Raw genomic sequence first — 16609 nt, 5'->3', positions numbered from 1 at the left:
GCAGCCGATAATTGAACCCCACACCTGCAATGGTTGATTACAAATTCTCGAGGAAACTCTAAAAATGCTCAGATCTTTAGATTGTTATACTCTGAGACTGTGTATGGTATTTGGAGGGAGAGGAATTTGAGACTATTTGAAAAAAAATGTCGAGTCGGGTTGACTGTTACTAAGGAGATTGTATATGTGTTATGTGTCCGAGCATCATCCAAAATAAGTGCAAAAGTTTATAGCTTTAGTTTTTAAGTTTTGGCTTGTTTGCTCAGGTAGTTTATAGAGGATGGCAGGTTGTGTATAACCTGGCCACTGATTTGTAATGCTCATTTTTTGTGATTAATAAAATGCTAGTTACCAGAAAAGAAAATTTATATATATAAAACAAGATTTTATTTATTTATATATATATATATATATATATATATATATATATATATATATATATATAAAATATTAGTACACATTAGCTAATAAATACATATACAAAATAAATACATAGAAATAGATACATATGTTACTCTCTAAAAGGATATACGACAATCCAAATACAGAACCAACACTGTCCCAAAACACATATGTAAACTTCATATGTATATATACAAAAATACAAATACATTCATGTGTCTCAAATATATATATATATATATATATATATAAATTAGTACCCATTAGCTAATAAATACATACACAAATAACTCTTCGATTTTATCTTCGTCCAAATCATATTCAGAAGAGTTTTCAACATCAGGACTTGAAATTTTGCTTGATTCTCAAATTTCTTTTGATTTTTTTTTTCTCAAATCTTTGTATTTTCGGGGGCTTTTAGAGATGAAAGATTTTTCAATTCTTTTTGTTTCATAATTTCGGCCATCTTTTCTGGATCATTACGATGCTTTGACCCCACCTCTTCGACGCTCACTGATTTCTTCGTCTGTATAAAAGTAGAAACCACTTTTAACAACTTCATCTTGAGTTAATCCAACACTAAATGATGGCGGATTATTAGAAACTAAACTGATGAGTGGTATATCTCTATTTAGTAGAGCACAATCTTTATCTACAAGGTGAAAAAAGCGTGAGAAAATAGAATGAAAATCTGAAAAATAGGAGATAGTTGAGGGGGAAAAAATGAAAGATAAAGTAAGAAGGGAAAGGGATGAAGTGTTGGAGTGAAAATAGGAGAAGTTACCCTTAGTAACTATCACTCAAAAAAAAATATTATTTTTGCTATAAAATATAATTTTGTGAAAATATTGCTATTTATCATAATTATGATTTTAAATTTGTCACTTCTTACAATTTTCCTTAAAAATACTTAATTCTTTCATCCCACCCACTCTCTCTAGGAGTTGGAATGGGGGGGGGGGGGGGAGACCGGGGAATTGCGAGGTAAGTAAAGTGGTAGATTCCAGAATAAATTGAAAAAATATATATTTTGAAACTAGCTTTTAAATAAGGCAAATGCAAAAGATTATCATATGTCTGATGGTGATTAGGACAATCACTTAGATCTAAATTCCAATTTTATTAAACATTTTAATTTTGTGTCAATGTCTTTAAAGAATTTCTAATCATGCAGTGGACTTTTTTTCAGATGGACCTCTCTGCTTGTGATTCTTTAATCGGGCAAAAGATCTTTTAACAGTGATTGTCAAATTGCCTTTTTCCTAGTAATACGATCAATAAATGATATTGGATATTTACTTAAATGTAATATCCATTCATAAACTATTTGAGAAATATTATAAATAAGAAAAAAGAAATTCATCTCACGTTTTTTTTTAAGTTTTATCTGTTGAAAATTATCTGCCTTCAGATGATTGAAGTAAAACTAGGTACACACCACTCTCTCTAAATCTCATTTGTGGAATTACATTGAATGCATTATTGTTTCTTTTTCTTATAATACTCTAGAAAAACATCTCCAATTAAAATTTTGTTTGTAAGAATTCGACTACGTAATTGAAACAGAAGAAATATTACGAGTCAATGCACATATAGCAATTCCACAATATGATCGTTCCACAGTTAGAATGTAGCAATTTGAAATTTTGAATTATATTTCTATGAGTTTGAATTCAACATTCTTCTTATTACTTTTATTCATGGTGTTCAATTAGGCATTTCATACTTGATACTTCCCTATGAACCATGTCATATAAAAATTATAAATCTACTCCAAGAGCCACCAAAATTAGTGTCAAGGCAACATTCAATTCCTAGGCTTTTGTTATAGAAAAGAAAAGTCTTATGGTGTCTAATTTGGAACAAGAGAAAGGTCAGCCTTGAAACTAGTAGAGAAGTTCATTCGTCCAACTATACATTTCCCTTTCAGCAACATGAATAAATACCACTAAGAAATACTACAACTAAAAGTAAAAAATGTGCATTTATTTATATAAATAAAATATACTCCTTCTGTATCAAATCATTATGATCTTAAACTAATAACATATCAAATACACCAAACTCTTTTTAAATTTTGCGGTGTTAAACATATCATGTCGAAATTAAGTAAGAATTGAAGAATTGATAATGGGCCAAACACGACAACTCCTCAACTTGACACGATCTTTCACTTTGGCACCAAAAATAAACATTGTTCATTTTAAGCACCTCAACTAATATCTCGATATGTCATTTTGACGCTTTTTGTTGAGTCATCATTGCACGTGTGTTACACGCATTTTGAGTGTATTTGAGGGGTATTTTAATTTTTTTTTCCTTTTTCCTTTTCCTCCATCCTAACTCTTTCTCCCATAACTTTTCACCTTTTTTCCCTTCAATTGGAGTATATACTTTTCTTAATATCCATAACTTTTCGCTTTTTTTTTCTTCAGTTAGAGTAAATATTCTTCTAAATACTGTGAAAGTAATAAATTAATTCAACATGAAAAATTCTTCAGCTTTCATTTTTGATTTTTCATTTTCTTCACCATTATACTTCTCTTGCATCTTATTCGTAGTAGAATCATTGTACTTCTCTTTCTACGAATTTGATCAAACTCAATGTCAATCGGTGTCAGAAGAGGTAAGAAATGTATCGCAATCAAAAATTCCATTGGTTTGATTCCTAACGATTTCAATTTGAAATTTAGGGTTTCTAGCTCTAAAATTTCGAATTCAGTTGAAAAATAAAAAATTGCGGGATAAGTTTTAGAATTCTCAATTTAATTCAATAAAACATGTTGATGGAAGTGTATAAATGATAAAAGCCCCATCAAATGTATTTTCTAATTATGCATATTTGATTTTTGGGTTGGAGTATTGAGAAGATGAGTTGGCGGGGGTGGGATGGGGTCATTTTATTAAATAATTTTTTTTAAATTTAAATTAATTATTTTGGAGAAAAATAATAAATTTAATCGTATTATTCATCACTTACACGTTAGCGGCGGGTGTAATACACAAACATTATATATTTTTGATGATTGTACAAAAAATGTCAAAATGATACATCAGAATATTAGTTAAAGGGCTTAAAATGAACAACGTCGATTTTAGACATTAAAATAAAAATTCATGTCAAATTTAAGTACCTGACGATGTATTTGACCTTGATAAAATATATATATATATATATATATATATATATTTTTAGATAAATAAAAAAATAATAAAATACTAGAAGCAAATGAATTTTATTCGAGCAAAGTGGCTCAAGGGTATCGTAAAAGCTTTTATCAAGGGAATGCCCATTCGTATGTTTCTCTAGTCGGGGAACCATCACCGTTCCTTTCCCATACCTAATACTCCACTTGTATTTTATAACTTTCATTTTGCCTTTTTATATGAGGAAAAATGTCAGAAATATCATTTAATTATTAAAATTAATTTAAAAATATCTTCTGTTGATCTATTGGGTTAGTAATATCCTTCAAATATTGAATTCGGTTTAAAAATACCTCCATCCATCTTTATGACTTAAAAATACTCTTACAACTAACGATTTTCATAAATCATAATTTAAAATTCAAAAAAGGGTCTGAAATATCCTTCAAGTATTGAAATTGTTTCAATATACCTGCTGTTAATCTATTGGGCCAGAAATACCCCCACGTCCATCTCTATGGATCAAAAATATTCTTGCAACTAATGATTTTTTTAAATCATAATTAAAATTTTTATTAAATGTGTGGCAATTTTCTATTGATCGAAACTAAATTAATTAAAATGTTAAGCTCAATCCGAACTCGATTAAAACTACCCGATTTAAACCCTACAAAATTAATCATAATTTTGATCAGTGAATGGTGTGAATTGTGTGGCGTGAAGTTGTCTCTCACGATGAATGCACTTGCCAATGGTGACAAAATAATTTGACGTATAGAAACAAAAATAGTGGCAACTATTTAGGAAAGAATGTAACATTTTTTTTTATACAAACTAAATGTGTCACGTAAAATGAAATAGAGGAAGTAACAAGATAGTGTTGTCCAAAACGTGACATAACCGAAACATCTCAATTAGTTTTGCTTGCTAACACAGAGAAATATACATCACAAAGAAATATCAAACTAATATTATAATTAGGGGATAGAATTGTTCACAACGTTACATTAGACTGACAGATTTTAAGTCAACAAAGTTCCTGCATTTGATAGCAAAAATTACTCATACTATCAGGTAGTTTCAGTTGGGGCAAATTTTATACGGTTTGGGTCGGGTAGTTTGAGTTGGGTCCGAATTGGATTTAACATTTTAATTAATTTAGTTTCAATCAACTGAAAGCTGCCACATATAATATAATTTTTTAAATTATTATTTAAGAAAATCGTTAGTTGCAAAAGTATTTTCGAGTCATAAAGGTAACTGTATGGGGTATTTTGGGCCCAATGGATTCACGGAGGATATTTTTGAATCAATTTCAATAATTGAGGGGTATTTCTGACCCTTTTTCAAATTTTTAATTATGATTTAAAAAATCAATAATTGTACGGGTATTTTTGGGCCATAAAAGTAGATGGAGGGATATTTTTGAACCAATTTCAATACTTGAAGAGTATTTTTGGCCCAGTAAATTAACGAAAGATATTTTAAAACCAATTTCAATATTTTTGACCCTTTTTCGTTTTTTATATTTTAATTTATGTATAATGTATTTTTTTTCATTCCTTACAAAAAGATTAAGGGTTTGTCCGGTATGGAGAGAAATATTTTACAAGTTTTGGGGGGTAAGGTTAGGTTATTCCAATGCTATGGATCAAGAGCCAGGAGCCTATGCTTGAGGGGTAAGCGCACGGTTAATAAAGGGTGAGAGAGTGATAATTAGTACTTCGAATGTTACTTATGAAATTTATTTTCTTTATGTTATTAAGAATTAAGATCTTTTTGAAAAGAAATTTAACTATTTTTAAAAAATATTTTACTAATATAAATTATGAAAAAATTTAAAATTATTTTCTTCCATAAAAACACGCCTTTGGTTGTAGATAATTTAGGACCAGGAAGTGTATATTTTCTCTTCGTCCTTCATCTTTTTACGAAGAATCAATTCTTTTAACCAAATACTATCTTTTTATGGAAGATAATGATTCGTCTCCTTTTATGTCCCGGTCAGTGAACACAGGACTTCATTCGCTTAATCCTGGCTTTTAGTTAAATAATTGTTTTCACATTAAAGTATTACACATGATGTAATAACTAATTAAAAAATTATTGTGGGGCCAAATATTTGAATAATTGTGCAATAAAATATAAATAGTGGGGTGAAAAAGAAAAGTAAGGAGAAATGAAAGGACTTAATGCAATTTTACACCGGTGACTTGTGGGCCTATGAAAGTGTGCCACAAGCCCCATTGAATAATAGTAATTTATTTTAATTTCTTTCCTTATCTACATTGCAAGCTTGATGAAAACTCCCTCATTATTTACTCTGATTGAAAATATATTTATTCAACCCAAATTAAGTGTCCTCACTTCCTTTTCCTTATTACATCTTGTGGTAATGGGCAAAACTTTTCATAATCAACCCATTCTTTTTTCACAGCAATTGGAACAACATTTATAACTAGTATTTAATGTAATTTCACAAGTAAAATTTTGATAACATGATAACATGATATATAAATTAACCTTATTTCTTTTTTGAAAAGATTGAGAAGGTGATATGTGCGAAAACTTTTACCCTATCAATTAATAAGCAAAACAATATCTAATTTTTTCATCAAAACTCATGAGCTTTTACTTGAGAAATTAATTTTTTTTGATCACTTACAAATGATTAATGAAAATAATATTTACAAATATATTATGTATAAAAATAAAAACCTCTAGTACAAAGAACATGAAATTTGTTTAAAAAACTGTATGTGATCTTTAACTCTAAATTCATAGTGTTAATTTAAAGAATATAAGAATATTTTCTTTTTGATTTTTGCTCAATAGAAAGCAGCTTCTTTAAGTGCCCAAAGCTTTCCTTTTCTGTTTTGGTTAAAAGGAGTAAAAGGAATAATATTCCATAGGAAATAAAAGATACGTAGACAAATGGACATTTTCAAAGGCCAAAAGTATCTTCTAATTTTCATTTTTTCAAAAAATAATGTCAAAATAAAGTACTTCTCTGTTCTTACATAAATGTTCTTTTAACTTGGACATACTTTTTAATAAATTTTTTATTTTTGCAAGATAAGATATGTTTTTACTAAATACTTAAAAAGTAAAAGAAGATAGTTCGATGCATTACATTATATGTAGAGTTTGGAGAAGAATAACTTATTCTTTATTAGTAGTTTTTTATTATATAAATTACTTTTCATTAAAAGAAGTATAAAATTTAAAAAATATTATTAGCATCTTTTTAATTATCTAAAATAATTACAGACTAAACACGATTTATATAAGAACGGAAGGAATAGCGCATAAATAGACAATTTTGACCTAATCATATTCATTTACTAGTATATTTATCACCTTTCGCCCCTCACTCTCTTTAATAGTATTAAAAAAAACAAAAAATAAAAAACAGCATATAAACTCATAGCCAGCCAAAGCATTATTTAGCTCCATTTCATATGCCGCGCACCTTGGGGCACTTTCTTACCGTAACCCATTTTCCTCTCTCAATCAGTCTATCTATCCATCCTCCATAATTCTCTTCTGTTATTATCATCTTCGTCACCATCTCCATCTTCAGCAATTTCCTCTTTTTGTTCTTTTCTCCTTCTAGAAATTGCCGGCACACATCCCGAGGCACAAACAAAAAAACGGATAGTAATATTTTTTTGAATGTGATCTAGTCTAGTATAAATACTGGAGGAGTAGTCATGTATAGTAATACAGCTCGCAAGTACTCTTCTTCCGCTGCTTCTTCGTTATTGAGAGCAGGTTGTTCAAGGCCACTCGCTTCTACTTCGAGTGCTGCACACGCGCCGTCCATTCGTGCAGGGGTTAGTCATCAGCAGCGTTGTTATTATTATTCGTCGACGCTTCGGTCACTGGGCTGCAGCGTGACGCGGTGGAGTCACGGTGTTGATTGGAAGTCTCCGATTAGTTTGACTGCTCAGATCAGGACTGCTGCTCCTGCTCTTAACAGTTTCCATCGCAAACTCGCTACCATGGGTACTTTCGTCTTTTCACTTACTTTATGTGCCACAATTTGGAATTCGAGGGTCAAATATTTTAATTTTGATGATTGTGAAGTTTTTGGATACGAAATACTAGGTAAATAACAATTCAAAATATTTGACAAGTGTATATAAAAATTAGGGTCATTAGTTTGAATTTCGGTATTCAAGAGGTGCTAGAATTATCGAAGATGCATAAAGGTCGGGTAAAAAAAGTTCCTGATCTTATGGAGGGCTCGTAAATCTAGATTTGTTTTCTGTGTAATTTTGTTTTTGACTAGTCATCTGTTGAGTTTTGTTTAGAGAAATCTGGAAATGTAAATCCAAAGAATATGCCTTATTTGAAATGCTCCCTCCATTCACTTTTACTTTATCATGTTTTACGTATGAAAAAATCCAACAGTATAAACTTTGATCAATATTTTAATATGTATTTTGATCATATATTAATGTAAGACTGATTGCAATTTATAATATTTTTTGTATATTTTTTGAATATTTAAAATTTAAATGCTAAATATTTAATTAATCTAATTTAATTTAGCTCCGAAGATTATTCAAATTGATTTTGGTAAAGCAAAAGTAATGTGATAAGTAAAAGTGAAGGGAGGGAGTAGTAATAATGGGCATTATGAACATGGTGTTAGGGACCAATGAGAGGAGACTTTGAAGTTGACCCAAGATATTTCATGTTTATACTTTGCTGTTTGTGGTCGGATATTTCACAAAAGCTTAAAAGAACTATTGATGATAAGTAATACTTAAAGTTGCTGGTAGCAATTCTTAGTAAAAAAATCAAGAATCTGATTCCTTTTTTTTTTTATGATGGATTCAGCTGCAGAGAATCCATTTAAGGGAATCCTCACTGCTCTTCCAAAGCCTGGAGGTGGTGAATTCGGAAAGTTCTATAGTCTACCTGCTCTCAACGATCCCAGGATTGGTAACCGTCTAATATTTATTTCAAGAATCTTATATTCAATTTGATCATGGGTTCAAGAACCTCTTGCAGAAATGCAAGGTAAGGCTGCGTACAATAAGCCCTCATGGTTCGGCCCTTCCCCGGACCCCGCGCATAGTGGGAGCTTAAGTGCACTGGGCTGCCCTTTTTGATCTGTTACTTTCTTTACTGTTTAGTGACTTCTTGGTTTGTCCTATGTGACAGACAAGCTACCATATTCTATTAGAATTCTTCTCGAATCAGCAATCCGTAATTGTGACAACTTTCAAGTGAAAAAGGAAGATGTTGAAAAGATTATTGACTGGGAAAACTCTGCACCTAAGCTTGTGGAGATACCCTTCAAGCCGGCCCGTGTCTTGTTACAGGTATTGGGCCTTTGCATGTCTTCCATATAAAAGAAGAAGGAAAAAAGAATGCAGTGTGATGACCTCGGACCTGACTGATTTGTCTTTTTGGCAGGATTTTACTGGGGTACCAGCTGTGGTGGACCTTGCTTGCATGCGTGATGCCATGAACAACCTTGGCAGTGATTCTGACAAGATCAATCCATTGGTATGATACTTTCTAGTTAGTGCATATGGAAAAGTCTTGAACTATGCAGAAAGAATGCAGCAACTTTATGAATAACAAAAACATTTGAGTTCTCTGTATAACAGTGATACTTAATGCTAAAACACAAAAATAGAGGAATTTTGTCAGTTGCTTTTATATATATTTTTTGATAAGTCAAACTGACTTTCATTTAGTGAGTTGCCTATATTTACTTCAGTTCATAAGCATTGAATTGCATTATTACTATATGTTGTCTCATTAATCGCTAATGCTTATATGTTTGAGTTCCTTGGTTACAAGTCTTTTAATGTTCTTCTCATGAATGATTATCATCCCACTTCAAGGTGATTTTTTTTCTCGAATGTCATTTCAGGTCCCTGTCGACCTAGTTATTGATCACTCGGTTCAAGTTGATGTAACAAGGTCAGAAAATGCAGTCCAGGCTAATATGGAGCTTGAATTCCAAAGAAACAAGGAGAGATTTGCCTTTCTTAAGTGGGGATCCAATGCTTTCCAGAACATGCTTGTTGTTCCACCTGGTTCTGGTATTGTGCATCAGGTATTGAACATGAAAACTGAATGTGCCTTTTCTTTCTGTGCTGCGGGATTTATCGAATGTGATAATTGTGATGGGATTTAGCTATTTCTTGAATCCTGAATTCATAGCTTTATCTGTTCTTACTTAACTTCCGTCATTAGTGGATATGGAGTGAGATTCCGCTTCTGAAACAATGTTGTGACTTTATAGGTGAATCTTGAATATCTTGGAAGGGTTGTCTTTAATAGGGAAGGCTTGCTCTACCCAGATAGTGTGGTCGGAACAGATTCCCACACCACCATGATTGATGGTCTTGGAGTTGCTGGCTGGGGTGTCGGAGGTATTGAGGCAGAAGCTGCAATGCTTGGCCAGGTATGAAACTATGAGTGCCATAATCATCCTTCTATCCCTTGCTGAATCCTGGTTTATTCTTGCTTCAAAGATTAGATAGCTATGCTCTTATGCTAAGTTGTCCCACTTTGTCCTTGTGACTCAGTATTCATCCATCTCTGCACTTCATCAAATCTTTCTTAGTGTAGAATATCCATGAATGGCATGACTGGCACATGTAGAAGTTAATGGAGGGACATAAATCAGTGTATATAGTTACATGAGTTTAAGAAGTAAGATGTTGGCAATATTTTCCCCTTATTAGAGATTAAGCAGGAGTATATAATCGTGCCAAGTCGGAGCAACGGAGTGAAGTTGTTCCTTACACTTAATACTCTAGATCAGCGAGGCACATGACAGTGGATTATGTAGGACTTTTCCTTGCCTCATTTATCTGACCTTGTATTTCTTCTTTCTGTACATATGGTTTTAAATTGCATCGCCTGACCCATTTTTAATTCCATTTTTTGGACTCTTCCCAAAATTCTATGCATTCCTGATAGTGAACTTTGGTGATTCATGAAGTCATCCAAATGAAGAAGGTTGTTCATGAGTCTTCGTGCTTCCAATAAAAATCGGATCAAGTTTGAATAAGATGTTGGTTTACCTCATCTTAGAATTTCATGCACCGTGTTCACTTAATTTGAGTGATAAACAATCCTGCCTTTCCTGTGGTTTTGCTGTTTGCCTGTTCTTCTAATTTGCTTTATGTCTAGTAAAAAAAAAGAATTGCTGTCTAGTTTCTATTCACTCATGGGAAAATACTCTGATGTATATTCTGATATTTGCACTTAGGATGACACCTTTGTAATGTTTCTTCTGCATACTTACAGCCAATGAGCATGGTGTTGCCTGGAGTTGTTGGGTTCAAGCTATCAGGGAAATTGCGAAATGGTGTAACTGCCACTGACTTGGTGCTGACTGTCACTCAAATGCTGAGGAAGCATGGTGTTGTTGGAAAGTTTGTTGAGTTCTATGGTAGATATTTAAACATTGACTAAGTTTTTCATGCAAATAGTTTAACTGTTGGTTGATAGATCTACCAGACAAGGATTTGACTTCTTGTCTGTTTTCATTTAGGTGAAGGAATGAGTGAGCTTTCATTGGCTGACAGGGCCACCATTGCAAACATGTCTCCTGAATATGGTGCAACAATGGGTTTCTTCCCTGTAGATCATGTTACCCTGCAATATCTCAAGTTAACAGGCAGAAGTGATGAAACAGTAAGTGTTTAGACATTTGCTTTTAAGTGAAGATAGAGTGTGAAAGTTCTTTATACGTGGCTAACCCTCTGTGCAAAAATTAGGTTGGAATGGTAGAGGCATATCTCCGTGCAAATAATATGTTTGTCGATTATAATGAGGTATTTCCTATCCTGCCTCACATGTGGTTACTCTAGTTTCAGTATGAGAATCCTTTGGGCGAAGGAATGAAGATGATGATCTAATCTATTGAATCATTGTTACTTTCCCTTACATTTTTTTTTCAAAAAATTGTTTCAGCCTCAAACAGAAAAAGTGTACTCTTCTTATTTGAACCTAGACCTTGCTGATGTGGAACCATGTGTGTCTGGGCCAAAGAGGTATTTTTCCTGCTTGGATAAATTCTGATTTAAGATGCAAAATCTCCCATAAGGTTGGTACATTTAACATGTTTTTAATCCTTTACAGACCCCATGACCGTGTGCCTTTGAAAGAAATGAAGTCTGACTGGCATGCTTGCCTAGATAACAAAGTTGGATTCAAGGTGAGCGAGCTATTCATTTTGATATTTACCATTTAGTGCTTTTTGTTGATCATCTTGTAACATAAATATATGTGAGACTATGAAGTATCCAATCCCAGCTTCTGACTTCTGGAAATTCTAACCCAACTTGCTCTACATTGCTGCAGGGATTTGCAGTGCCAAAAGAGGTGCAAGATAAAGTAGCTAAGTTTTCCTTCCACGGGCAACCTGCAGAGCTCAAACATGGCAGCGTTGTGATTGCTGCTATCACAAGTTGCACAAATACATCCAATCCCAGTGTTATGCTAGGAGCAGCTCTGGTTGCTAAAAAGGCTTCTGAGCTGGGTCTACATGTTAGTTCTACTCCATATACTTGCCTTTTCATTTGATTCTAGGTTTAGGCATGCCATCTTAATCCTGGTTCCTGATTAATTTCCAGGTTAAGCCATGGGTTAAAACAAGCCTTGCTCCAGGCTCTGGTGTTGTTACAAAATACTTGCTCAAGAGGTACTGATTGGAAATTTCTGAAAGAGAAAGTTTCTACTAACCCAGACCATTGTTATTTGAAAACTTTGTAATACGTTATTTTCTGAATGAAACAGTGGACTTCAAAAATATTTAAATCAGCAAGGTTTCAACATTGTTGGCTATGGATGCACCACTTGTATCGGGAACTCTGGGGACTTGGATGAATCTGTTGCTTCTGCCATATCAGAGAATGGCAAGTCAATACAATTTATTATGGTTTAAAACATTACTGTCTGGACGCTGTCTAGGTCAATGATCATTTCGCTATATTGTTTGACTAATTCAAAATGTATGTATTGTGCAGACATTGTTGCTGCTGCTGTACTATCCGGAAACCGAAACTTTGAGGGGCGTGTTCATGCCCTGACAAGAGCAAACTATCTTGCTTCCCCTCCTTTGGTGGTTGCCTATGCTCTTGCTGGCACTGTAAGTAAAATGCACTCGAGTTATATGGTGGATTTATCTGGATAATTACTTGGACCTTATTGTTATTCTTTATAGTTAGTGAAAGGAGGAAAGAACATATTTCTAGTTAAAAAGGATTATGGCTTTTAGTAAGTGAAAGGCGTCATGCTTTAGGTAGGGACATAAATGACTCACCTGGAACATGTTTAGACATTACTCAGCCTGGTGCAAGCTGCATTACTTCTGGGAGCAAAACACAATAACAGAAAAAGGGCTCCAAACTTAAATTCCCCGTTGAATTTTCATGCACGTTCTGATATTGGTCTTGGTCTCTAATAAATTAAAGATACTCATGGATGTTTAACTCATCAAAATTAATTGTTCATTATCATGTGTACTTATGTCTCTGATGAGAACTACCAATGCTTTGCAGGTTGACATCGACTTTGAGAAAGATCCAATTGGAAAGGGTAAGGATGGTAAGGATGTGTACTTCAGGGATATATGGCCATCTACTGAAGAAATTGCTGAGGTATGTATTCAGTAATGTGCTTTATGTACCCATGATCAATAATGAAATGAGTAAATTTACGATGAGATTTTCCATGTTAGGTTGTTCAATCAAGTGTACTGCCAGACATGTTCAAGAGTACTTATGAAGCTATTACAAAGGGAAATACCATGTGGAATGAATTATCTGTGCCAACATCAAAGCTGTATTCATGGGATCCTAAATCTACATACATTCATGAGCCACCATATTTCAAGGGTATGACCATGGATCCTCCTGGACCCCATGGAGTGAAGGATGCCTACTGCTTGCTGAACTTTGGTGACAGTATTACTACGGATCACATTTCACCTGCCGGAAGCATTCATAAAGATAGCCCTGCTGCTAGGTACCTTATGGAGCGGGGTGTCGATCGCAAAGACTTCAACTCATATGGTAGCCGTCGTGGTAATGATGAAATTATGGCTAGGGGTACTTTCGCCAATATCCGTCTTGTAAACAAGCTGTTAAATGGAGAAGTTGGTCCAAAGACTGTCCACATTCCCTCAGGAGAAAAGCTATCTGTGTTTGATGCTGCAATGGTACTTTCTATGTTTCTTAATTGTTCAAATCCTATTTTCATCAAAGATGGAGTTTGCATTGTGCATTTCACTTTTGCTGTTCTATGTTGACACTTCTGAAACACATGATGCCTTCAGAAATACAAATCCGCTGGGCAAAACACTATTATCTTGGCTGGAGCTGAATATGGTAGTGGAAGCTCCCGAGATTGGGCTGCCAAGGGCCCAATGTTGTTGGTGGGTTTCCTGAGCATTTCTTCTTGAATTGGGTGATCCCGTCTTTCTTTTTTATCATAGGATTTCCTAACTAAAAAACAATTTAACAGGGAGTTAAAGCTGTAATTGCTAAGAGCTTCGAGAGGATTCACCGCAGCAACTTGGTAGGAATGGGTATCGTGCCTCTATGTTTTAAGGCTGGGGAGGATGCAGATACGCTTGGATTGACAGGTCACGAGCGATATACCATTGATCTTCCTGAAAATATTAGTGAGATACGCCCAGGTCAAGACGTTACTGTACAAACAGATACTGGAAAATCCTTCACCTGCACAGTGCGGTTTGACACTGAGGTACACCTAGCTCTCTTTTGTTTTCAGTTTTTGATCTTATTTCCTGGTGTTTCATAGTGTGAAAGATGTTGATATGACCATTGCTTTGCATGACAAAAATGCTGCCTCTTTGACAGTGTTGATTATAAGTCTATGCAAGTATTCGTCGATAGTGCTGAAGGAAAGGAGACAAACAACAGGAAAATAAAAGAAATAAAATGCCATTTTTGTGTTTTTAAATTAGGGCCCTTAAAGAATTGGGGCACTTAAATCTTGTGGGTCTTTTTAGAGTACTTGAACAAACGAAGTCAATATCATTTTTTTAGTGTTTAATACATTATTTTAGTAGTAGAATGCGCAATGTGTCCAATTGGATATAGAGGTTTCTTGTAGCCACCCCTAACTAGTTTGGGATCGAAGCATCGTCATAAGAAAGATAGGATGTCAAGATCTAGAGTACTCAACTAAAAAGAGCGTTGGACAATTCAGACTCCATGTGGGCAGTAAATCATGGTTACTGGATTGTGACGTCGCACAGAGCGGCATGGCTAATGAGGATTCATATAGCTACCTAACTCGTTTGGGATTGGGGCATTGTAGTAGTTGTTATTGTTCTTTGAACAGTAAACCATGGTGTGCATTGTTGTAGTAGATCAACGTTTGCATTCACGATTATTCAGTGACAAATATGTGGAGTACAAATTAAGAATATTTTTCATCACCCTCAAAAAAAGGAGGAAACCACTTGTCCCTTCTTACACTAGCTTCAATGCTCAAATAAGAAATGAAAGATCTGAATCTGTCACTTTGATTAACTTTTAAATCACACAAGACGATATAGATAGAGATAGGATCTCAATAATCGTGCATGCGTTGTCCACATATTCCCGTTGCATACTTTCACAAATCACAATTAGCCGGAAATATCCCACATAATTTCTCTTTCACCATTCATTAGTTCATGGCAAGAGATCGACATTTAAGAGCTGCTTTTATCTTGTACAGGTGGAGTTGGCTTATTTCAACCATGGAGGTATTCTTCAATATGTCATTCGTCAGTTGACAAAGCAATGAGGATCAGTTTGATTAACTGATCTTTCGACCACGTTTACAAGCTGCCTACTTAATTGCGGAAAGATGACAGAGCATAAAGAGAGGGATCTTCTCAATAGAGAAACTTGAGAAGGAAATAAAGGATTTAAAAACTTTTTTCATGTCCCTTTTGCCGGACAAAGTGTTATTTATTTACTTCCCAAGGCACTGTCAATCCAATCTTTTTTCGAGCATATAGCATTTATACCATTATTTGGTAATAAAATTGATATTGTGATTCTCTTACAGCTAGTTTTTATTGAGATTGCTGCTACTCGGTGAAAGTAAAAGTTTTCTTTCTTAGTTTTATTTTCTGCCTTTTATTTTATTGTTTTGGATTAGTTTTTTCAGAAGTTGGGGGCTGAAGAGGATCACATATTTTCCTCTATAGTTGTACGTTTATTTGAAAGAGAATGGAACATATGCAAGTTATCTGTTGGTGTTACAAGATGAACACCGTCATTTAGAGAACCAAGTTAACCGGGAAATGGAGCAGAATTGATTGATATAATCAGATTCCAATTCAGTTGGGAAATGGTGATAGGAGAAAATTCGTTTCAATTTCATTTTACTTTTACCTGGTATACAAAGAGTGACGAAGCAGCCAGGGCATGTACCGCACTTAGCAATGTTAGATTTAGTGAGATACAGCTCTGGCAGATCTACACTCCCCAAAAACTAGCTATCGAGGTGTTAGAGCCCAATGCTATATAAATCTAACATCAGCTCTCATTAAAATGATGTTCCACTCAGGTTTCATAATTTGCTATATAATCATAACATTAACAGGGGAAATTAGTTGGGCAAGTTGGCCAAAAAGGCTCTTTTGAAAATTATTTTGTGTTTTATTAAAAAGTAACATTAACAGGGGAAATTAGTTGGGCAAGTTGGCCAAAAAGGCTCTTTTGAAAATTATTGTGTTTTATTAAAAAGTTGTGAAAAATTTGCCAAATACCCTTTTTAATCCACATCACCACAAATTTATCCAACTCAACAAATTCACCCACAATGTTTTTAATACTACACTTTAACCCAATATTTTCAACTTAACAAATTCATCCCCAAGTTTTTAATAATACACTTCAACCCAATCCATCATCCACCATTATAAAATATCTAGGTTTCCAAAAATATAAAAAAATAAATCCAAAAGCTAAAAATAGAAGGTGGTTCTTTCCCTCCAAAAAAAGCTCTGATTCCGACGTCCTTTTGGCGTTATTTTCCGGCGATCAGCTCTAAA

At 33.9% G+C, this 16609-nt stretch overlaps 1 protein-coding gene across 1 annotated transcript; it reads left to right on the top strand.

The window, feature by feature from the left end:
- Nucleotides 1–6725: 6725 nt before the first annotated feature.
- On the top strand, nucleotides 6726–15678 carry LOC107878225 (aconitate hydratase, cytoplasmic). Its single transcript, XM_016725149.2, has 20 exons — nucleotides 6726–7557; nucleotides 8398–8502; nucleotides 8725–8885; nucleotides 8980–9072; nucleotides 9446–9631; nucleotides 9821–9982; nucleotides 10834–10978; nucleotides 11081–11223; nucleotides 11307–11363; nucleotides 11503–11582; nucleotides 11671–11746; nucleotides 11893–12078; nucleotides 12165–12232; nucleotides 12328–12446; nucleotides 12558–12679; nucleotides 13092–13190; nucleotides 13271–13750; nucleotides 13868–13966; nucleotides 14056–14298; nucleotides 15283–15678. Exons 1-20 carry the CDS (start codon nucleotides 7263–7265, stop codon nucleotides 15349–15351), a joined length of 2988 nt encoding a protein of 995 aa, XP_016580635.1. The 5' UTR covers nucleotides 6726–7262; the 3' UTR covers nucleotides 15352–15678.
- Nucleotides 15679–16609: the final 931 nt, after the last annotated feature.

The sequence above is a fragment of the Capsicum annuum genome, chromosome 7 (assembly GCF_002878395.1).
Source record: "Capsicum annuum cultivar UCD-10X-F1 chromosome 7, UCD10Xv1.1, whole genome shotgun sequence".
NCBI lineage: Eukaryota > Viridiplantae > Streptophyta > Magnoliopsida > Solanales > Solanaceae > Capsicum > Capsicum annuum.
Note: the sequence above shows the minus strand (reverse complement) of the source record. Positions and strands in the feature narration are given on the sequence as shown.

Coding starts and splice junctions, on each gene's coding strand:
- LOC107878225 (XM_016725149.2), top strand. CDS start 7,263: ATGTATAGTAATACAGCTCGCAAGTACTCTTCTTCCGCTGCTTCTTCG. Junction 12,233..12,327: donor ACAAAATACTTGCTCAAGAG/GTACTGATTGGA, acceptor TGAATGAAACAG/TGGACTTCAAAAATATTTAA. Junction 13,751..13,867: donor CTGTGTTTGATGCTGCAATG/GTACTTTCTATG, acceptor TGATGCCTTCAG/AAATACAAATCCGCTGGGCA.